The following is a 23,594-nucleotide window of genomic DNA, read 5'->3' as shown; positions in this document are numbered from 1 at the left end:
TCAGTAACAAAGGCCATTATCAGCATATTTTTCTGGCAATGTACCAGCATCTTGGTATGGTTAAGGCCATGTCAAATATCCATTACTTGGTCCTCCACACTGGAGCTTAATCCCATATCTTATGGGATTGCCTCAAATAAATGGCTCTGCCCCTTGTTGCACAAAATATAGTATAAGCATGTGTATACTTATGTTACAGCAAAAGACAGAAAGGCAGAAACAATGTATCTGGTTTTTGTATGCATAAAGCTAATGTCCTTCTAGAAGGAAGTGCTTAAAGAGACAGTCACTGTAGTTATATTGAGCATGCAAATACCTATATTATCCTTTGCTATGTTACCAAGACATTCTCAGAGAATATGTGAAGAGTTATTTCTGTAATACTTACGAGCACAGAGAAGTTATACTTACTCATCAACTAGAAAGTCAGTTTTCTACAAACTAAGTTTTCTCTTGCACAAAGAATAATGCTGCCTCAAAAGTTAAAGCCAAATGTTGTTTTAAACAATGTCGTGGATACGGTGGATGAAGTATAAACTAATTTCATCTGCTGGAAGGTAGAATAAAGAAGCAGTAAAAGAAGGTTTAGGTTCCTCTGTATAAATCCTTCCAGAATGACAACAGCCATATCTGAGTTCATATTACTAAAGTACAGATGAAAAGTAAAATTCTTTACATGTTCAGTAATCTAGATAACAAGGCAGTGGATAAAAATCTCACAAGAATCAACCGGAAACATTTACCTACCGGCAGGAGCATGTAGAGAACTCTCAAAACTGACAACCTCAGACATCCACTACATGATAGGTGGAAAAGCTCGACTTCACTTAGAGAGAGGCTTACAGTCCAAGTTGTTACTATATTGACAAGACTTAGCACATTTTACATGGGATGATACATTACAATTCAACTGCTGCAATGTCAGAGACACCTCAACAGTTCATACATTTTCAATTCTGTTGCTATGTTAGAGAGAAACTCAGCAGTGAAGGCACTTTCAGCTGTTGTTGGACTTAGCAGCTCATTATCAGAAGAGGTAAAAAGTGTGGTAAAGTGGTTGCTCAAAAATAAAACGTACATACAAGTGAACCATACAAGATGTCTGTGGTAGGGAGGGTGGCCAGACCCTTCGCAAATGCTGCCCTTTCAGACGGGATGATAATGCGCAATAGCTGATTGGGATAGTATGAGATGCTGCTGCAGATGGATGCAATAATCAGACTGTGATATGTGGGATTGTTCCCAGGTACAAGACCTGAACTATATAGCGTGTGGTGTGAAAAGCCGGATGAAACACCCAAACACGAAACAAGGTGCGATGAAGACAGGCATGATGCTGAACACAAAAACTATGCAGCGTGTGATGTCATATGTGCAAGCAATAATGGGTGCTGCGCAGAATGGGTGGACTTCCTCTCTCCCTCCCACTGGCATCTTGCATGGCTCTCTGTACATTCTTTTAATTTTTGAGCACTGCATTACACATTCATTTTCTCTCTTCTAATAATGAACTGCTAAGTCCAACAACAGCTGAATACACATGAACTACTAACTGACTCCCTAATGTGGCAACAACAACTAAAAATTTATTAATTTTTAAGAATTTCTTTGACACTGCAGCAGTTAAACTGTAAAATGTGCTAAGTTTAAACAACAAAGGTGCATGTGAGACGATATCAATTACCACATTTCCCTCTCATATATTGGATATAGATCGAGCCATTCAGTTTTACAGATGTAGTATACCTTTCTGTAACCATTTGATTGACATTTACTGTGATATATACCGGGTGATCAAAAAGTTAGTATAAATTTGAAAACTGAATAAATCACGGAATAATGTAGATAGAGAGGTACAAATTGACACACATGCTTGGAATGACATGGGGTTTTATTTTAACCAAAAAAAATACAAAAGTTCAAAAAATGTCCGACAGATGGCGCTTCATCTGATCAGAATAGCAATAATTAGCATAACAAAGTAAGACAAAGCAAAGATGATGTTCTTTACATGAAATGCTTAATATGTCCACCATCATTCCTCAACAATAGCTGTATTCGAGGAATAATGTTGTAAACATCACTGTAAAGCACATCCAGAGTTATGGTGAGGCATTGGCGTCGGATGTTGTCTTTCAGCATCCCTAGAGTTGTCGACCGATCACGATACACTTGTGACTTCAGGTAACCCCAAAGCCAATAATCGCACGGACTGAGGTCTGGGGACCTGGGAGGCCAAGCATGACGAAAGTGGCAGCTGAGCACAAGATCATCACCAAACGATGTGCGCAAGGGATCTTTCACGCGTCTAGCAATATGGGGTGGAGCATCATCCTGCATAAACATAGGACGTTCCAGCAGGTGTTTATCAGCCAGGCTAGGGATGATGCGATTCTGTAACATATCGGCGTACCTCTCACCCGCCATGGTAGCAGTTACAAAACCAGAATCACGCATTTCCTCGAAGAAAAAAGGCCTGATAACGGTAGATGTGGTAAATCCAACCCATACCGTGACTTTCTCGTTGTGCAATGGAGTTTCCACATCAGTTCTAGGATTTTCGGTAGCCCAAATTCTGCAGTTGTGGGCGTTGACAGATCCTCGGAGTGTGAAATGTGCTTCGTAGGTCCACAACACGTTACTCAACCAATCGTCATCTTCCGCCATCTTTTGAAATGCCCACACCGCAAATGCCCTCCGCTTCACTAAATCGCCAGGTGACAGTTCGTGATACCGATGGATTTTGTACGGATAGCATCGGAGAGTACGCCTAAGTGCCAAGCAAACAGTAGTGTATGGAATGCCGGTGCGACATGCAACTGCATGAGCGCTGACTTCCCCGTGCATAGACGAACCCGCTACAGTCTCAATTTCTTCCTGAACTGTCTCAGCAGCATTACGCCTTGTGCTCGGTCAGCCACTATGGTCTATTGTCTAAACAACCCGTGGCTTCGAACTTCGAAATCATTCTCGCCACAGCTGCATTTGTCAATGGACCTTTACCCGTTTGAATCCCCTTACTATGGCGATAGGATTGTAATGCTGAACTAGCACATTCCCCATTCTGATAATACAGCTTCACTAAAAGCGCCTTTTCAGGTAACGTCAACATGCTGCGTCTGCTGGCACATCTGATTCTCACTCTCTCATTACAGCTCCTTTTATACACTATTGTCATGCGCAATCACTGACGTTTTGCTGTCCAGCGCCATCTGTCGGACATTTTGTGATCTTTGCTTTTTTTTTTGTTCTAATAAAACCCCATGTCATTCCAAGCATGTGTGTCAATTTTTACCCCTCTATCTACATTATTCCATGGTTTATTAAGTTTTCAAATTTATACCGACTTTTTGATCACCCGGTATATATATTCAGTGCTCTAGTGTTCTGTTCAGTTCTTGTTCATGACCTTAGTGCAGCATCCTGTTTAAGTTCAAATGTTGAATACCTTGCATTTGCCTACTTCCAGCAAGGCATTCGCTTTCATCATCCTGGCTGGTGAGATGTGTATTGATAGGTCTCGGGTTTTTTTTTTAGGTATAACTGGTAATGAACTTTTAAAAGCTGGTAGTTTACCATAGACAATGGTTGAAACAAAAGCATGCTTGGAAAACCTATGTAGTTAAGATGAAGTACCCATCCTTGAGACTTTCAGAGATTTCGAAGATACAGCATCAACAAATCTAGTGCTATTTGCATCACGCATCTCTCAGTGGAATCAGGCAGGAGATAAAATCACAGATCTACTCTCACAAGATCTATTCATAAAGTAGTTACATTTGTCTTCCTTATGATGACACTGAGCTCAGTGGCTCACAGGTCCACATGATGATAAACCATAGAAGATAGTACCACAAGGAATCCACTGGAGATGTTAAATGTCCTATGTGCAATGTACAACACTTATAATTTATATGTGAAATAGCTTAAACTTGCCTGAATAATAGACAAGTTTCCTGTTTATAGGAGAGATGGCTGGAGTTTAACATGTGGGTAAACATGTGAAATTATTGTAGTATTCCAAGCTGAAGACTTTCACAATGCTTCTGCTAAGCTAAAAACCTCAGAAAAGTGACTATGTATACTCTGGAAGGCTTCATACAACACATTGTGGAATATATCTTATATCGCTTCTAGTCGTTCCCTTTCCTGTTCCACTGGCAAAAGGAAATATGCGAGAATAATGTGCCTTTGTGCATTAGGTGTTCTTTGTCAAGTAGATTTAAAGCATCCAAGTGTCATGAACTAGCGCTGCAGTATGGATAGCTATGGAGAGACTGTCTAGACTTATTTTAATACACTCTTCGATGATGTTGTAAAGTATGTGTTGGAACATAGAAGTTCGTGTTTGACTAGTGGCTGGTGTTCAGTACAGATAAGAGATGCCACCACAAGAGCAAAATATAAAACATCATTTTGGATTTATGATTGGACTGAAGAGCTCCTAGCAAACAGCATGTTGTCCTTAATGGCGAGTACTAATTTAATTGAAATTGGTACTATATTTGTTGTTTTAAAAATAAAATTCAGTGTTGTCAGTATAATATTCATTTTAGAAAGAAGTCTAAACCTGTAGAGGGCCTTTACACTTCTTCAGATGGAAGTTTAATTGATTTCTATACTTTTTCATTGATTTCACCATAAAATTCACGTGAAAATTCAATGATTTACTGTAAGAATGTATACTGGTTATCTCCACTTACCTGTAGGGTAGTGGTATAGGGGAATACATATTAGAAATTCATGCTTTGTCTCAGTGATTTTGCCTGTTGAAATGTCACGTTTGAACAACATGGTAGACATTCACATTCCTGGCTTCTGGTCAGTGTTTAATACAGTTCTGATATGTCACCCCTACAAGAAAATATGGAATATCATGCAGGATTTATGACTGAATTGAAGAGTTCCTAGCCAACAGCATGTTGTTCTTAACAGTGGTAAAACTCACTCTGTTCGTTCACAACCCTGGATGTTAATACTGTGTTCAATGCAGTCTCATTTTCATCATATAAACAGAATATGGAAAACAAGATTATATTTGTGATTGGATTGAAGTATTACTAGCAAATAATGCATTGTTCTTCACACAGAGGGAAGTTTTTGCTTAAAAATAGTTGCATGCATTCCTTCAGGGGCTCTCCAATCGATCTGTGTAGTACTCTCTAGCTGATTTTACTTTAAAATATAGATCTAAGGACTGTTGGATTGTGTTAAATCATTGTCACAACTAAACATTCCATAAACTTTCACATTAATGTTCACAGACCTAATGTCCATATTTCACTCATAAATGAGTAAGAGGCATGCAATACTACTCTAAAGCTTTCGTATAGTATTGTATACCCCAAATCACAACAGAAAGACATTATGGCAGCATTGTATGGGTGAATAAGGGCAGAGATGAGAACACGATGAAAAGCTGTGGTAATGCTGGTAGCAGATGGGGTATAGCATACAGCAAAACACAATGCCTTACAGTTCTTAGGTGAGCAAAATAATGTAGTAGTTGGCTGCAGTAAGCGTACATTACTTGAACAGTACAATTCATGACAAACAACTGTACATACTTCTAACTGATGACATGGTGCCAACTGGTTCAGACCCACAGTTAGAAGCAACCTCTCTGTACTGGTACACTGTACCTCTGTGTAGCAGTCAGGTGCTAAGGGCAGTTTGATGGGAGCTGTGGAGTCCAACACAGAGTGGTGTGGTCTTGCCCTACACGGATGAAGCAGTTTATGACGTGGTAGTGGTGAAACTTAACAGCAATGGCACAGAAGCCATCCTGACACATGGGAACTGCAGACGTCTGGCCTTGTGCCATCCGGCATGGAAGAGACCCTCCCCCCCCCCCCCCCCCCTCAATGTATATTTGTGTAAATACAGACACAAGTGCATCCATTTCCTATTTCTGTCATGGGTGTCTGGCAACAATACAAACAGTGTCAGTGAAGTATACAGTTCTAAAGTTATGAAAAGTGGTCTGCTTCTGGTAACCAGAGGGTTTCCCATCATTTTAAACTTAGGATAAGTGAATGTCTTGCCATTTTAAATTTAGGATGAGTGAATTTTTGGATATCATCTCCTAGCAGTGGTGGCAGTTATAAATTATAGTGCGCAGCAATCAGTCATCCTTTTTAGATTTTATTATGCAAATACAGATTTCGGCTAGTAACTAGCCATTCTCAAGGCAATAGTTTTTATTCTCAATGTGTGTAAGTCCTTGTTGTTCGGTCAGGAGTCAGTCACAGTTCCTTGAATATTCAAAGAACTGTGACTGACGCCCGAACAACAGGGACTTACACGCATTGAGAATAAAAACTATTGCATTGAGAATGACTAGCTACTAGCCGAAATCTGGATTTGCATAATAAAATCTAAAAAGGACGACTGATTGCTGCACTCTATATTTTATAAGTCACATACAGTCGCTGAGTGCATCCACTTTCCGAATGGAAGGTAACCTGATGAAGTGGTGGCAGTTGTTTAAACATAGTGCTAGTGGACTTAAAATTAGGACAAACCAGATCCAAAGTTAAACTGTGACATCAGAAGGTGGGGGAGAAACTGTTTGTCATGGCACAAGTGGACTTACAGGAAAAGTGGGCTCCCAATTTTACTTAAGGGAATTGCCATTAGGAGAAGCAGAGTGTAAGTGTGTGTGCTTGTGCCCATCACCAGTGGTCACCTTGAATTCTATAAGTGACCTAGCTGTTATAAAAATAGCCTTCAGGTCCAAGTGAATAATAGCTTGGGGAAAATGTATTAAGTGGTAATTCATGTCGCTGAAATGGTTGCTATCTGTAGGGTGAAAAACATCTTCAGGTTCGCACTAGCTTCCTTTGTATAACACATACGCCTGGACCTGCAGGGGAAACAAACATGTTTTGTACAGAACTGAGAGAGGTGGTGCTGGTGGTTGCTCACTGTTCCAGAACCACAGACTTAGACTTGTAGGGGAAACAAATGTTCCTTTGCCTCAGGGAGGAAAAAACAGTCAACTGCGGATTGTCGGAGTGTACAGGGATGAAGTGGGGAGAGGGCAGGGCAGCTAGGTCTAGTCAGAAGGTTATCCGGAAGGGAGGAGGGAGTGGGAAAGGAAATAAGCAAAAAGACTGTGGATGCTTTGGTGAAATAGAAGGCCTTGTAGTTCTGGAGCGGGAACAGAGAAGGGGATGGGTGGGTGAAGGACGGTGACTAATGACAGCTGAAGCACAGAGGGTAATAGGAACATGCGATATATTGCAGGGAGAACTCCCACCTGTGCAATTAAGAAAAGCTGGTGTTGGTAGGAAGGATCAAGATGGCACAGGCTCTGAGGCAGTCACTGAAATGAAGGATGTCATGTGGGGTAGTGTACTCAGTAACTTATGTGACTCAGCTGTTTCTTGGACACAGTTTGTCTGTGGCCATTCAAGTGGACAGACAGCTTGTTGGTTGTCATACCAACATAGAATGCAGAAATGTGGTTGTAACTTTGATAGTAGATTACATGACTGGTTTCACAGGTAGCAGTGCCTTTGATGGGAAGGTGGTGCCTATGACCAGACTGTAAAGGTGATGGTGGGAGGATGTGTGGGACAAGTCTTGCAGCTAGGTCTATTAAAGGGATATGAGGCAAGGGATTGGGAACAGATGTTGAGTAGGAATGGTTGAGGATATTGTGTAAGGGTGAGGAGGGGGTTTGAAGGATGGTGGTGGGAAGGATTGGGGTGGGGAGGATAGTGGGTAGGACATTCTTCGTTTCAGGATTCAGTACCTCCAGGACTGGAGCAAATGGATCACACTATCCACCAGGTTTTTGACTACCTATTGTTGTGTCCTGAAATGAAGAATATCAGGGCGCAACAAGAGATAGTCAAAAACCTGGTGGAGAATGTGATTCAGTTGCTCCAGTCCTGGAGGTACTGAGTCACAAGGAGAATGCTTCTCTGTGCCCAGATGGTGGGAGTTTGGGAGGTGGTGGGTGACTGAAGGGATAAAGTAGGGATATCTGTTTTCATACGAGGTTGGGAGGGTAATTACGATCTGTAAACGTACATTTCAAGAGGGAATGCTTGTCAAATGTGACACCCACAGGTGGCTAGGCCGTATGGAAGGCACTTCTTGGTATGGGATGGGTGGCAGCTGTTGAAGTGGAGATTTTGCTTGTGGTTGGTATGTGTGATATGAATGGCTGTAGGTATGGCTGTAGGTATCTTTGAGGTGGAGGTCAACACTGAGAAAAGTGGCTTTTTGGTTTGAAGAGGACCAGGTGAAGCAAATGGGAAAGAAGGTATTGAGGTTCTGGAGGAATGTGGATAGGGTGGCCTCACTCTCGATCCAGATCACAAACACATCATCAGTTAACCTGAACCAGGTGAGGGGCTTGGGGCTTTGGGTGGTTGCAAAGAATTCTTCTAGATGGCACATTAATAGGTTGGCATAGGACGGTGCCATGCGGGTGCCCCATTGCCTTACCCCAGGACTGTTTGTAGGTGATGCCTTTGAAGGAGAAGTAATTGTGGGTGGGGATATAGCCCATCATGGTGACCAGGAAGGAGGTTGTAGGTTTGGAATCCATCAGGCATAGGAAGAGATGGTTTTCAATAGCGGTAAAGCTATGGGCATCTGGGATTTTAGTTAAAAGGAGGTGGCATCAGCAGTGATGAGCAGGGCACTGTGTCGTAAAGGAACAAAAACTGTGGAAAGTCGATAGAATAATTACTTGGTATCTTTTATATAGTAGGCTACGTTGCAGGTAATAGGATGAAGGTGTTGATCTGAAACAGCAAAGATTCTGTGCCTCCACTGGGAAATGGGGGCAAAGTAACCAGCCACAATGGGGAGTCCTGAATAGTTGGATTCATGGAGTTTAGGAAACACATAGAAGGTAGGAGTGCAGGAAGTGGTTGGGGTGAGGAGGGACTGGGGGGAGGGGGGGGGGGAGACTCCAGGGAGAGGTTCTGGGATGGGCCTAAGGATTTGAGGAGAGACTGGAGATACTGCTGTATTTCTGGAATGGGATCACTGTGGCAGTGTTTGTTGGTGGATGAATCTGATGGATGATGGAGTCATTCTGCCAGGTAATCCTTATGGTTCAAAACCATAGTGGTGGAACCTTTATCAGGAGGGGAGATTATAAGATTAGGATCAATTTTTAGGTGGTGGATTGCGGTTCTTTCAGTGGGTGTTAAGTTAGTTTATTGAGGGTTGTGGGGAGTGAAGCTGAGGCAAGGTTTGAGATTAAGAAATTCTGGAAAGTTAACAGGAGAAGATTTGGGGGAAGTGGAGGAAGATTGTAGTTGGAAGGGGAAGTCAACTGAGTCAGGCAATGTTCAACATGGGTCTGTGGTTGAGTCTGATTGATAGGGTTGGTGGCAAAAAAGTATTTCCAACCTAGGGATCAGGAGAAAGAGGGAAGGTTGTTAAACAGTCCAGCATGACTGATTTCGGAATGAGGCAAGAGGTAAAGTCTTTGGAAAGGACTGATACTTCTGTGGGACTAAGGCTTTTGCAGGAAGGGTTCATGACTGTGTTCCAGGTCTGTTCATGTTCTGGATTCTGCATGGTGATGGGAGGGAGTTTTTGAGGGTGACCTTGATCCTTGTCCTTCCCTACTCAACCCCTGCTCCCAACCCCTCACCTCATGGCTCATATCCCTGTAACAGACCTTGATACAAGACCTGTCCCATATACCATTCACTATCACCGATACTCTCAAAGGCAGGTTACCTGTGAAGCAAATCATGAGATCTACAAGCTAAGCTGCAACCACTGTGCTGCGTTCTACAGTTGTACGACAACCAACAAGCAGTCTGTCCGCATGAATGGCCACTGACAAAACTTGACCAAGAAACAGCTGGTCCACACACTTTGCAGAGCATCCTGCCCAATGCAATGTTCTTCATTTCAATGCTTCACAAACGGTGCCATCTTGAAGCTTCCTACCAACAGCAGCTTTTCTGAACTGCACAGGGGGGTCCAATGTTCCCATAACCCTCCTGGCCTCAAACTTGTTAGTCACTGTTATTCACACACCTATCTCCTTCCCTATTCAATCCCCAACACTACACCGTCTTCTATTTCATCAATGTACCGATAGTCTTTTTACTTCTCTCCTTTCCTACTCCATCCTCCCTCTTCCCTTTCCATCTAACCTTCCAACTAGATATAGCTGCCCTACCCTCTCCCCACCTCATCCCTGTATACCCCCACAAGCAACACTTTACTGTCCCTCATCCTTACTCTGCCATCCCTCCCCCTCCTTGCCCCACCGTTGTCTTTAACCTGTGTGTGTGTGTGTGTGTGTGTGTGTGTGTGTGTGTGTGTGATCTAAATTGGAAAGCGTTTTCGGCCAAAAGCCTACTGTTTACCAGTGTTTTTGTTGTGACTGTGTGACTCAGCAGCTCCACTATGTGGTGAGTAGCAATCTATACTTTTCACATTACTGTCATTATTCCATCCCAGATTTTCGATTTCTATTGTTTGAAATGTACAATATTAGAGTTTTATGTTGTTTTATGTCTTTAAAACATAGCAGCTGTGAAAGGTAAAACTTTTCATCTTGTTCATACATATCAGCATTAGGTGAATTTCAGCAATCTACATCCACCATTATTATGACAAAACAACTCATCAGAAAGCAATGCAAATCTACCTGTGATTAGAGAATGGTTGTATTGTATTTTTAAACTGTGCAGAGAACAGCCCAGAGATAGTTAGTGCTTATTTTTGTTGTTTCCAACAAGAAGTGTCTAGTAACCACAGTTTAGTTAGCTATCAGCCACCTTCAGTGAATTAGCAGTCTAGTTAAAAGTTGATTACTTAACTCTCTTCAGTAAATTGTTGATTTCTTAGGATGGATAGGACGTGTGACGGCTGTGTATAGAAGCAGGAGGAGCTGGCCACTGTTTGCGAACAGCTGAACGTGCTGATGGCCGCAGTCAGCCGTCTTCAGGCTGCTGCCTTGGAGTGTAGTGGCAGTGGGGAGTCCGACATTTTTGCGGGTACCAGGTGCGGTTGGGCCACCCTCTCCCCAAGGGGAGTGGCGGGGTCAATGGCATTCGTGTCGCACGAGGTGGAGGGTCAATGTGGAGGCTGGCCGTGTGGCATCGCCCGCTCTGCCTGTGAGTGGACATGTGGCCACTCCTTCAGCAAGGTCCGAGCAGGCACACAGGGGGAGGGGTTTATTAGTGATTGGGAGCTCCAATGTTAGGCGGGTGATGGAGGCCCCTAGGGAAATAGCGGAAAGGTTGGAGGAGAAGGCCAGTGTTCACTCTGCTTGCTGGGGGGGTCTCACCCAAGATGCGGAGGAGGCTCTGCCGGTGGCAATAGAGAGCACTGGGTGCACCCGACTGCAAATTGTTGCTCATGTCGGCACTAATGACTCCTGCCGTATGAGTTCAGAGGTCATCCTCAGTTCATATAGGTGGTTGGTGGAGGCGGAAAGCCTCCCCTGCGGGATGGAACCTGAGCTAACTAACTATTTGTAGTGTCATTCCCAGAACCGATCGCGATCCTCTGGTTTGGAGCCGAGTGCAAGGCTTAAACCAGAGGCTCAGACGATTCTGCGGAGATCTGAGGTGCAAATTTCTCGACCTCCACTATTGGGTGGAGAAACGTAGGGTCCCCCTGACTAAGTCAGGCGTGCACTACACGCAAGAAGCGGCTACGAGGGTAGCGGAGTACGTGTGGAGTGCACATGCGGGTTTTTTAGGTTAGAGAATTCCCTCCCTAGGCCCAACAAGATTCTTCCTGAGACACAAGAAGTTAGCAGTAGTCAAAACACAACAGGGAATGACAATATTAATGTGTTAATAGTAAACTGCAGGAGCGTCTATTGAAAGGTCCCAGAACTGCTCTCATTAATAAACAGTAACAATGCCCACGTAGTACAAGGGATGGAAAGTTGGCTGAAACCAGATGTAAACAATAATGAAATTCTAAACTCAGATTGGAATGTATACTGCAGAGACAGGCTGGACAGTGAAGGGGGAGGAGTGTTTATAGCGATAAAAAGTGCAACAGTATCGAAGGAAATTGATGGAGATCCGAAATGTGAATAATTTGGGTGAAGATTACAGTTATAGCGGGCTTAAACATGGTAATTAGATGTCTCTATAATCCCCATGGCTTAGCAGCTGTTGTGGCAGAACACCTGAAGGAAAGTCTGGAAAATATTTTGAGTAGATTTCCCCACAATGTTATAGTTCTGGGTGGAGATTTTAATTTGCCGGATATAGACTGAGAGACTCAAACGTTCATAACGGGTGGCAAGGACAAAGAATCCAGTGAAATTTTTTTAAGTGCTTTATCTGAAAACTATCTTGAGCAGTTAAACAGAGAACCGACTTGTGACGATAACATATCAGACCTTCTGGTGACAAACAGACCTGAACTATTTGAAACAGTTAACGCAGAACAGGGAACCAGTGATCATAAAGCGGTTACTGCATCGGTGATTTCAGCCGCAAATAGAAATATTAAAAAGGGTAGGAAGATTTTTCAGTTTAGCAAAAGTGACAAAACTCAGATTTCAGAGTACTTGATGGCTCAACACAAAAGTTTATCTCAAGTACAGTTAGTGTTGAGGAGCAGTGGACAAAGTTCAAAAGCCATCATACAATATGCATTAGATGAGTATGTGCCAAGCAAGATCGTAACAGATGGAAAAGAGCCACCATGGTACAACAACCGAGTTAGAAAACTGCTACAGAAGCAAAGGGAACTTCACAGCAAACATAAACATAGCCAAAGCCTTGCAGACAAACAAAAATTACACGAAGCAAAATGTAGTGTGAGGAGGGCTATGCGAGACGCATTCAGCGAATTCGAAAGTAATGTTCTATGTACTGATTTGGCTGAAAATCCTAAGAAATTTTGGTCTTATGTCAAAGCGGTAGGTGGATCAAAACCAAATGCCCAGACACTCTGTGACCAAAATGGTACTGAGACAGAGGATGACAGACTAAAGACCGAAATATTAAATGTCTTTTTCCCAAGTTGTTTCACAGAAGAAGACTGCACTGTAGATCCTTCTCTAGATTGTCGCACAGATGACAAAATGGAAGACATTGAAATAGATGACGGGGGGATAGAAAAACAATTAAAATCGCTCAAAAGAGGAAAGGCCACTGGACCTGATGGGATACCAGTTTGATTATACACAGAGTACGCAAAGGAACTTGCCCCCTTCTTGAAGCGATGTACCACAGGTCGCTAGAAGAGCGTAGCATTCCAAGGGATTGGAAAAGGGCACAGGTCATCCCCGTTTTCAAGAAGGGACATCGAACAGATGTGCAGAAGTATAGGCCTATATCTCCAACATCGATCAGTTGTAGACTTTTGGAACGCATATTATGTTAGAGTATAATGACTTTTCTGGAGACTAGAAATCTACTCTGTAGGAATCAGTATGGGTTTTGAAAAAGACGATTGTGTGAAACCCAGCTCGTGCTATTCATCCACGAGACTCAGAGGGCCATAGACATGGGTTTCCAGGTATATGCTGTGTTTCTCGACTTTCGCAAGGCCTTTGATACAGTTCCCCCCAGTCATTTAATGAACAAAGTAAGAGCCTATGGACTATCAGACCATTTGTGTGATTGGATTGAAGAGTTCCTAGATAACAGAACACAGTATGTCATTCTCAATGGAGAGAAGTCTTCCGAAGTAAGAGTGATTTCAGGTGTGCCGCAGGGGAGTGTCATAGGACCATTGCTATTCACAATATACATAAATGACCTTGTGGATGACATCAGAAGTTCACTGAGGCTTTTTGCGGATGATGCTGTAGTATATCGAGAGGTTGTAACAATGGAAAATTGTACTGAAATGCAGGAGGATCTGCAACAAACTGACGCATGGTGCAGGGAATGGCAATTGAATCTCAATGTAGACAAGTGTAATGTGCTGCAAATACATAGAAAGAAAGATCCTTTATCATTTAGCTACAATATAGCAGGTCAGCAACTGGAAGCAGTTAATTCCATAAATTATCTGGGAGTAGGCATTAGGAGCGATTTAAAATGGAATGAACATATAAAATTATCATCGGTAAATCAGATGCCAGACAGATTCATTGGAAGAATGCTGAGGAAATGCAGTTCGAAAACAAAGGAAGTAGGTTACAGTACACTTGTTCGCCCACTGCTCGAAAACTGCTCACTGGTGTGGGATCTGTACCAGATACGGTTGATAGAAGAGATAGAGAAGATCCAATGGAGAGCAGCGCGCTTCGTTACAGAATCATTCAGTAATCGAGAAAGCGTTACAGAGATGACAGATAAACTCCAGTGGGAGAGTCTGCAAGAGAGACACTCAGTAGCTCAGTACGGGCTTTTGTTGAAGTTTCGAGAACATACCTTCACCGAGGAGTCATGCAGTATCCCTCCTACGTATATCTTGCGAAGAGACCATGAGGATAAAATCAGAGAGAACAGAGCCCACACAGAGGCATACTGACAATCTTTCTTTCCACGAACAATACGAGACTGGAATAGAAGGGAGAATCAATAGAGGTACTCAAGGTACACTCCGCCACACACTGTCAGGTGGCTTGCAGAGTATGGATGTAGATGTATATGTAGCACATTTTTCTACTAATTATGGTCTAGTTTCTATGACTCCTCGAAGATGACAGTTACCTAAAAAAAAAAAACTTGAAAATGTATTTGTATGGAGTGTAGCCATGTATGGATGTGAAACATGGACAATAAATAGTTTAGACAAGAAGACAATAGAAGCTATCAAAATATGGTGCTACAGAAGAATGCTGAAGTTAGATGGGTAAATCATGTAACTAATGAGGAGGTACTGAATAGAATCGGGGAGAAGAGGAATTTGTGGCACAACTTGACTAGAAGAAGGAATCGGTTAGTAGGCCACGTTCTGCGGCATCAAAGGATCACCAATCTAGTGATGGAGGGAAGCGTGGAGGGTAAAAATCGTAGAGGGAGACCAAGAAATGAATACACTAAGCAGATTCAGAAGGATGTAGGTTGCAGTAGTTACTCGGAGATGAAGAAGCTTGCACAGGATAGAGTAGCATGGAGAGCTGCATCAAACCAGTCTCTGGACTGAAGACAACAACATCAACAACAACGTTGTTGGTTAGGCTGTCAAAATCCATTAATTCCATATTCACATGACAATCGTGTGAGCTCTATCAACGCAAACAGCAATGTCAAGAAACTATAAAAATAGTTTGACAGGGAGGCTCATTATATAACATAACGTGTTAATTTGATATAACTGATGTGGAAGTAGCATAAGGTGATGGCTTCTTTCTGGAAAGAATGGAACGAGGAATGCCACACAGCTGTGACCTCCTTAAGAGTGTAAAATTTATTAGAAGAGCTGTAGGCCACCAGATGATGACCCATCTCCAAGTGAGTTGAGGTCTTGTCCGCACCTGTAAATCTGCACCTACTAGAATCATCAAAGCGACTGTTGGGTTAGTAATCACTTCTCTAACCAAATGGTTGGCCAGTTAATTCCTCAGAAACCCTCATTACTTGGGACCCAGAGAAAGCAACTGAACAGGCTGTATGACTAAGGTCAGAAAGCAGAGAGTGAGTAGCACACATCACAGGGTCACAGGAGTAACATGGATCAGTAGCCTGGAGACTATTCATTGAGGCACCACAAATCAAAATGCAGTAGAGGGAAGTAAGTCCATCTGAGAAAAAGCAGGGCTCTGTTAATAGCTAACAGCTTCTGGACAAGTCCCACACACAGTCTCTCACTTGAGAAGTGGCCTTTATGCAACTCTACATGTTCCCAGTAACAGATGTTGTTCCTGACCTGCAGGAGATGCAAATTCATATCCTGTCATGTCCTATTCATGGTTTCCGAGCCGACAGTAGCAATCTGATACTCCTGAAAAACTGAAAGTATAATCCTTGAAACAGAAATTTTAATTCGTTGTCTAGATACTACCCAAACAAGAGCGTGGAGGAATACATGAGAAGTGACTTCTAGGTGTATGGTCTGACACAGGATCTTGAGCTGCATTTCACCTGGGAAAACCATTATCGAAGGGTGAATAACAGAGGGTCAGTATCCTCTGTACAAAAGAAGCAAGAGTAAGAGTAAGGTCTCCAAAAATGGTTCTCAAAGAACTACAAGAAAGACTTGTGATGTGCAGCAATGTGTACACTGCATATTTTCATATTACGAAAGCATAAAGTCCACCAAACACTGCATGTTACTCTCCAAGGCATTGAAATCGAGATTGCGATACACTTTTGTAAGCCAGTCACAGCTCATGTCACGCAAACTTGCCAGTCGATGACAGTAGATATTCAAAACATAGGACATGTGATGAAGTCAGCCAATAGCAACCTCACTGTTAAATAGCACAAACACACAAACAGGAAAAGTTAATGGTTTAAATTAATATACATAGTGTTCCTACAAGAAAGGAAAGGCTTTCACATATAATATTGGTCTCAAAGATTGATAAGTTGCAAGAGAAGCTAAACTTTCCCATATAGTGTTGATATTTTTTGCGCAATGTGCTAGTAAAATTTTTCACAATGACGTAAATGTGTGATCTTCTGGGGTCGAAAGTCTTCTAAATGGTTGTCCTCAAAGAGCTGATTTTTAAATGAGAATCAAACGCTCTGTGATTTAAGAAATTCATTGTACATTCTCGCACATAGTTCATCTTGCGTGAAAGGAAATTTACTAAGTAAGTAATGCTTTTCAAACAACCATTCTCAATATTTTCTCAAGACCTGTTAGAAATAGGTTCATTTCAGCAGTTGCCAGAGTGTGCTAGATAACAGGCATCACCACACTTGTGCCAGGCTACATTGACACAGGAAGCCCGTATGTTTATATGTGTGAAACACTGAAAAATCTTACATTATGTCATAAAGAAGCATGACATTGGAGGATACTCCAAGAGCATCGTAATTTCGTGAACCACACTAAAATGCATAATTCACCTTTAAGTGCACATTTGAATATCCAGAGTCGGATGTAAATTTTCTTGGAGTACCAGTACTGTATTATCTAATATTTGGTTCTTTATTATGGCATAAAGCCATTCATGCTAGAAGATAAAAACCTGCATCTGAAATGCAGCGAACAGCTGAAACTAGCCAACAGTGTGGAATTAAACACTTCGTTTCACATAAATTGACTGCCTCAGCAGAAAAGATTAATAAAAGCCAAATTTCTTTAACAAACCGACAAAAATAACTTCATTGTTCTGCAAGGTGATTAATGCTTGACTGTCGGAAAGGTGGAAATAAAATAAAATCTGAAACTAATAACATATTTTAGTCTTCCATAATTATGTGAAATTATTTTAATTCACTTGATAGCTCCTGGTCACAGAAATCCAGTTTGTTTTCATTTGACATGAGAGCAATAAACGAAGAGGAAATAACAAAATGACTAAACATAAACACAGGTCACATGGAGACTACCCACTGTCCCACTACAACTCAGAATGCTCTGTGCATCAGCCCTGGATCTATGATATTTCCGAACCGGAGCAATAATAGATTGTTCCCCCTCCCTCAAGTGTTTGAGGTAGGATGCCAAAAATTAAAAAAAAAAAAAAAAAAAGAAAATTAAATAAACTTTTCAAAAATTTGTTCATTTTGTAGTGCACATCTTTCTGAAGAATCTGATACATAAAATATGTGTGTTCGAGGAAATGTAAGACATGTTATTTGGTTGTAAGTATGCCAAAGTGCAGAGCCACGCCTCTTCACACAGCCTTCTTCTATTGCACATCACTGTATTTTGCTCTGTGGAATTCAAACATGTATATTTTGTAATAGAAACCATCAAACCTATATTCAGTGGTACCTCTCCTGCCCCCAGCTGGCCGGTTTGACATCCTGGCCCTCTTTTTTTTAAACTCGTGATTAATACTGGATGGGATTATTTGTAATTGGAAGAACAAGAACTCTTCAGAAAATTTTCAATATTTATTGCCTGTTAGCTAATAACGTTCTTTTGTGTGACATAAAATTAAATATAGCGAACATAAAACCAGTAAACACAAAAGACAAGCAAGATAGTACACATTTCTTCAATACTTAGTTCCCAGCATTCTTTTCTCTCTAATCTTGCTAAGGGTTTACACTGTGTGATTTCCTTTCTATGAAAGAACATATTACCTCATCATAGTTTGTCAATCATTTTGCTACGTGTAAAATCAAAATGTCGTTGTCTAATATTGAAAAAGCAGTTAATACGACTATTACCCTAGACTGGTGCAGTTTCCCGATTTGATTACGTCTATTTTGTCACTGCCTGCTAGATAAAATGAAATAGGCCCTTCTAATATTGCAGCAATTGTAACACATGCCAAACAAGTGAGAATTTTTTTTTTTTTTTTGCAACTGGTCATTTTTATCTACCTCATTTACATAAATAACACAACAGAACATAATTCATGAAGTACCAATATCAAATGCCTTTTAGGCCTACTACAAGCAAAAAGTTTTATGTTGCAAAATAGTTTCACATTTCACTCATACACTCCAGCTTCTAAAGCATGAGATTGAGTAGTAGTAGTACAAAAATTTTATATAAATTTGTAATTGTCATACTTTTCCATAATGTGTGTCATGTCCCAGTTTCTCTAATTCTGCAACTATTCCTGCCATTGCCAATACTTATTCTCTGGTTAATTTCACTCACCCTGCCACAATCACTGGTTTAGTTATGCTGCATTTATTATGATGAGAAGATACTACGTAATCTTTCTTACCTGTTAATCGTTCGTAAACCCAGTCAACCACATAAACAGCAATTGGTATTCATCCATTCGGCTTTATTCCACTCAGCTCGTATAGCCCCATCTCCGTTTGTCTGCAGGAATGTTTTATTTCTAGACGCGACAGAGATTTACCTGGCAGAGACATCATGTGCACTATGCAGGCATTCAAAAAATCAGTTTATGATTCATTCAGAAATCAACTTAGAATGTGTCTAAAAATGATCAAAAACCAACAGGGGTGTATTTCAAAATCATATGAATAATCAATAGACCAACGTGCGCTGGATGCTAGGCGCTTTGCAAAACAAGGTTATTTTGCTCAAGAATATGAATTTGCCACACCTCCCCTACCTCCCCAAAATTGCTGCCCGGTGCAGATACCCCGGTTTCCACTGCCCCCTAGATCTGGGCCTGTTGCGCATGTGTGAATCTGGCAGCTTAGGTGTGCCAGTAAAATTTGGGTAGCATCTGGTTGCTTGCTGCTATTGCTTATACAGCTAACTGCCACACTTCTGTAGCCAGAAGTGGGAGAAGGTACTACTAATATGCGACTCAACTACCCATGCGCACAAGCTTGCTCGCAAATGCTCTAACGAATCTAATGTAAACGGTTGTGATGTCGCACTCATCAGAGGCAATTTGTTGTTATGAAGCACTGCATAGTCTTCCTAAAGCCTTTGATACATTTTGCTGTTGGCACACATGTATGAGCACTGTGTTTTGTTGTTGTATATGGCGCATTTCCTTTGCAACTTAAGTTTTTATTTCGTTTTTGTTTCTCTCGTTCATGTTTTATTGCTCCAGTATTATTCTGTAGTAGTGAGATACAGTAATATCGTAAATAGTCTTCACAGGTTTGCCACCGGATCACGTGCAAATTCCATGACATTTCCTTGTAACAACTGTCTGACATCTTCAGGTGGTTCAACCTCACTGGTGGCTAGGTATGACCGATGATACCCGTTATGTCAACGCCCTGAGTCGCCGACGGAGTGTCGACATGCGGATACCATCAGTCGTACCTAGCCACCAGCAGGTTTGAACCACCTGAAGATGTCACACAGTTCCTCCAAGGAAATATTGTGGAACTTGCACAACGTGGTCCGGCGGCAAACCTGTGAAGACTATTTACAACATATCCAAAGGAAAAGCTTGAAGAGTCACATCTGCAGTAATATCCTTTGTTAGAGTATTGTTTCTTAGCAGTCAAAGCTAAACAAATTTAACTGAAAACTAAAATAATGGAAAATTCCCGGAATTCTAAAAACTTCCCGGGTTTTTCCCAGTTTTCTCCTGGATGAAAAAATTCCCATCTTTTTCCCAGATCTCCCGGGTTGTATACACTCTGTTGTGTGTGGCATACAGAGATTCGAGTCAAGACAGGAGACACGTTCAGATAGCCAAAGTGGTTAAGACAACCATACCCATTAAGTAGGAAATCTAGGTTGGAATCCCTGTCCAGCACAAATTTTCATCTGCCTCCATTGATTTATTTCAGTTCCCCAATGCAACAAAAAGTCAGACTTTTTTTGTAAAATATATGTGTGTATGTTGCTTTGAATTGACACAATGGTGGCTGTTCTTTCCGACATGCATGTCTGAAAGAACACACACCACACATACATAATGTATAACGTAATCCAACGCTAAACTGTTTTGTGTACTTTAACTACAAATATGAACCCTCAATATTGTTGAATAACATGTACCATTTACTGTAACTTGTACTTTCAATTTATATTCTCAGAGGTTTTGTGTTTCGACTTGCGTAAAATGAAACCGTTACTCTTCTGACTACGAAAGCTTGTGTCACATGTGGTCTCTCAAAACAATGAAGCTTTTCACGACAATGTCCAATCAGCTCACACCAATACTACCATGCCACAACAACAATGGATAAATTCCTTTCCAATCCACTTTACAAAGATGCAACATTTAAGAAAACATAAAAATTATCCTGACACTAAGCCCATTCCCCATCCTTATGCTTTACTTACCTTGTAATTTGCCTTTCCTCTGGAACGAACTTGAAATGTGTATAGTTCCACAAAGAATTTCTTTGCACATTTGATGACATGAATGTGTGACTTCAAACATGAAGTTACCTAAGCATATTTTTGTCATGAAATGTACACAACAATTTCCTCTTTTTCATTTAACAGTAAGTCTCTCAGCTTACTGGAAGCAGTTGTCTGTAACCCACTGAGATGCAACAATGTAAATATTTTTCTGTCACATACAAATATGATTAACATAGCAACAAACACACCCAAGTCACAAAATTAAGTTAATGAAATGGATAGTTTAATATAACACATATGTCATTCATAACTGCCTGTGTACCTCATCATAGATAACCTTCAGAGTCTCTGGTTCAAGCGTTTCACTTAACCTGGAACCAGGAGAACAAAATCAGTTCTGAGGAGAGAACACACACACACACACACACACACACACACACAGTGAGATTTCTTGAATTCTGTGAACAAGGCTGGTCTTCTCAGTCTTTCCTGTCTTCTGCTGGAAAGATCCAAACATGAACTTGAAGAGTCCAGATGACAGGCATCAGCTCTTCCAATGTACACCACAATCTGCTGTAGGTTACACATTGCTCTCTCTATGAATGCTGGAACAGCCTCTTCAACGCACTGGAAGAGGTCTCCAAACATACACACTGAGTGCAAAAGACGATCCATCCCATTTTCCACTAACATTTCCCTAAGGGGTATCATTATTTGTGTGAGCTGCCAATGATTAACAGACCTCTTCTTTTCTGCATTTGCTTCCCCCCCCCCCCCCCCCCCCAAGCAAACAAGGCATACTAGCATACTACAGGTGATGTCCACTGACAACTTCTCTCAAGAATTGTATTGAATTGTGTGTTTAACATTTCCACATAAGTAAGTCTAGAAACTCTTTAACAAGTGTGATGTTCTAGTCTGGTAAAAAAACATTACATGCATGATAGTATGAAGCACGGGGTCCCAGCTCTGCTTTTGAATGTGAAGACATCTTTACCAAGCATTACTTTTAGATGTTTGATAAACTGCACATACACAATACACAGTATGGTGTAGTGGTATTCTACAATTGGTGGTCCGTCTGGAGCCCCCCCCCCCCCCCCCGAAACACACACACACACACACACACACACACACACACAAAAAAAAATTGCTCTACTGCTCTCTTTGAAAGACAAGGTCAGTAAGTGAAATCAATAAACAATATCCATTAGTTTCCAGTTACATGTCGAGTCAATGTAGGATTCAGTGACATTTCTTGAAAAGATTTTTAAATTAGTACACAGTAGCCTTTTGTATAGATATCTTTATTCTACAGTAATTTTATTCAACAAAACAATAAAATACATGTATTTTGGAAATAGAAAACTTACAATTTTAATTTTTTGTATGTTTTTTACACAGTATCATTTTATACAATCCATATAACTGGATAATCAGTCTTTCAATAATTATATTTACAAAGACAACAACATTAACACAGGTTAGAAAAAGACCCTGTTGCACATTACTAAGATTACTTTCATTTCAGTTTTCAAGCACTGCCCATGATAGAGAATTGCTGGATGAGTAGCTAATAAATATTTCTTTGAAGTGTGATTATTAATTCAATATGAATGACACAAACAAATGAAAAGTATGTCCAACAACCAATACTCTTAGCACACACCGCATAGATATGGTTCTTCTGTGGGACTGATTGAATCTGCTGTAAAAAAAGTGTTGCAAATAAAAATATATTTGACCTGATGATATTTACCTGAGAATGGCACAGTGTTCTTGTGCAAAGATTTTGAGCACAAAGTTTATACCCGTACACAGTGCTTGCATTTGATAGTTTCACAAATTTTACATCAATAACATGTTATTCACGTTTTTTGTATTTTAATAAAACCAGATGTGTTGGAAAAGTATTTCGCATTTGCTTCATTAATCTTCTTTTCCGCTGCTTGTGGATTAACAATTTCAAGACCCTGGAAACAAAAATGGATGTAAATATAAAATTCATGGTCAGTCCTCATCTTTGTTCCAGCTCTTTCATTCACATAATCTGCTTTACTATTTTATTATACTTTTGAAATGTCTGTTACACGTTCATCCTCTCTTTTTACCAGTAAATTCAGTCTAGATAATAATTACTGCATTTTTTTGTGTGAAAACTGATACTGACACAAATGTGTTCTTCATGACATAAAAATTACTGATACAAACGCTGAAAAACTACAAAATTTGAAAGATAGCTGCACCCTATGACCATTGAATTTAAGCAACATTAGGAAAACAGCAGACATTTTTCACAAAATTTGAGAGAAACACATTCAGAATTGTACAAAATATCAGTACCGTATGAAGATCACCGTGTGAAGTTTCATATGTAGAAAGAAGCCATTAAGGCTTATTTACCTGGAGTGGTGTGAAAGCCACACTAGAGGCTGTACCCGACACTTGCTTTTTCACAGTTGTACTTCCTCCCCAAACTTGTTGTTGCTTTTGCAGATTCTTTTGTAATGTCTTGGAAATGCGTACTTTGGTTTTCTCATCAACCTGGGGTAACCTGATACGACCTGTTCCAGTTTTACCAATTGTTCCTCTGGTATAGCCAAGATCTTCTTGGTAGGCATCATCCTCAATCTAAAAACAAAATAACAGAACCCTCTACAACAATTATAAAGGAGACCTGCTTTTAACATCCAGTGTACTGGCTGTATTTAGATCATTAAAAGTATAGCCTCTGTGTAAATCACAAACATCATAAAATTACTAGCATTGTATCCATTATCAAAAGTTCTTGGACTTGCTTGAAATTAAGTAAAACGCCTGACAAATACATTTTGTGGTTTACAAAG

At 40.8% G+C, this 23,594-nt stretch overlaps 1 protein-coding gene across 1 annotated transcript in view; it reads right to left on the bottom strand.

The window, feature by feature from the left end:
• Positions 1–22,100: 22,100 nt before the first annotated feature.
• The window catches only part of LOC124605780 (U4/U6 small nuclear ribonucleoprotein Prp31), a 74,048-nt gene continuing 72,554 nt past the window's right edge, over positions 22,101–23,594 (bottom strand). Inside the window, exons 9-10 of the mRNA XM_047137669.1 lie at positions 23,152–23,379; positions 22,101–22,721 (exon numbers count right to left, since the gene is read on the bottom strand). Of these exons, the coding sequence (XP_046993625.1) occupies positions 22,617–22,721; positions 23,152–23,379 (333 nt within the window). The 3' untranslated portion in view covers positions 22,101–22,616. The remainder of the gene's footprint in view (positions 22,722–23,151; positions 23,380–23,594) is intronic.

This window comes from Schistocerca americana, chromosome 1, assembly GCF_021461395.2.
Source record: "Schistocerca americana isolate TAMUIC-IGC-003095 chromosome 1, iqSchAmer2.1, whole genome shotgun sequence".
Classification (NCBI taxonomy): Eukaryota; Metazoa; Arthropoda; class Insecta; order Orthoptera; family Acrididae; genus Schistocerca; species Schistocerca americana.
Note: the sequence above shows the minus strand (reverse complement) of the source record. Positions and strands in the feature narration are given on the sequence as shown.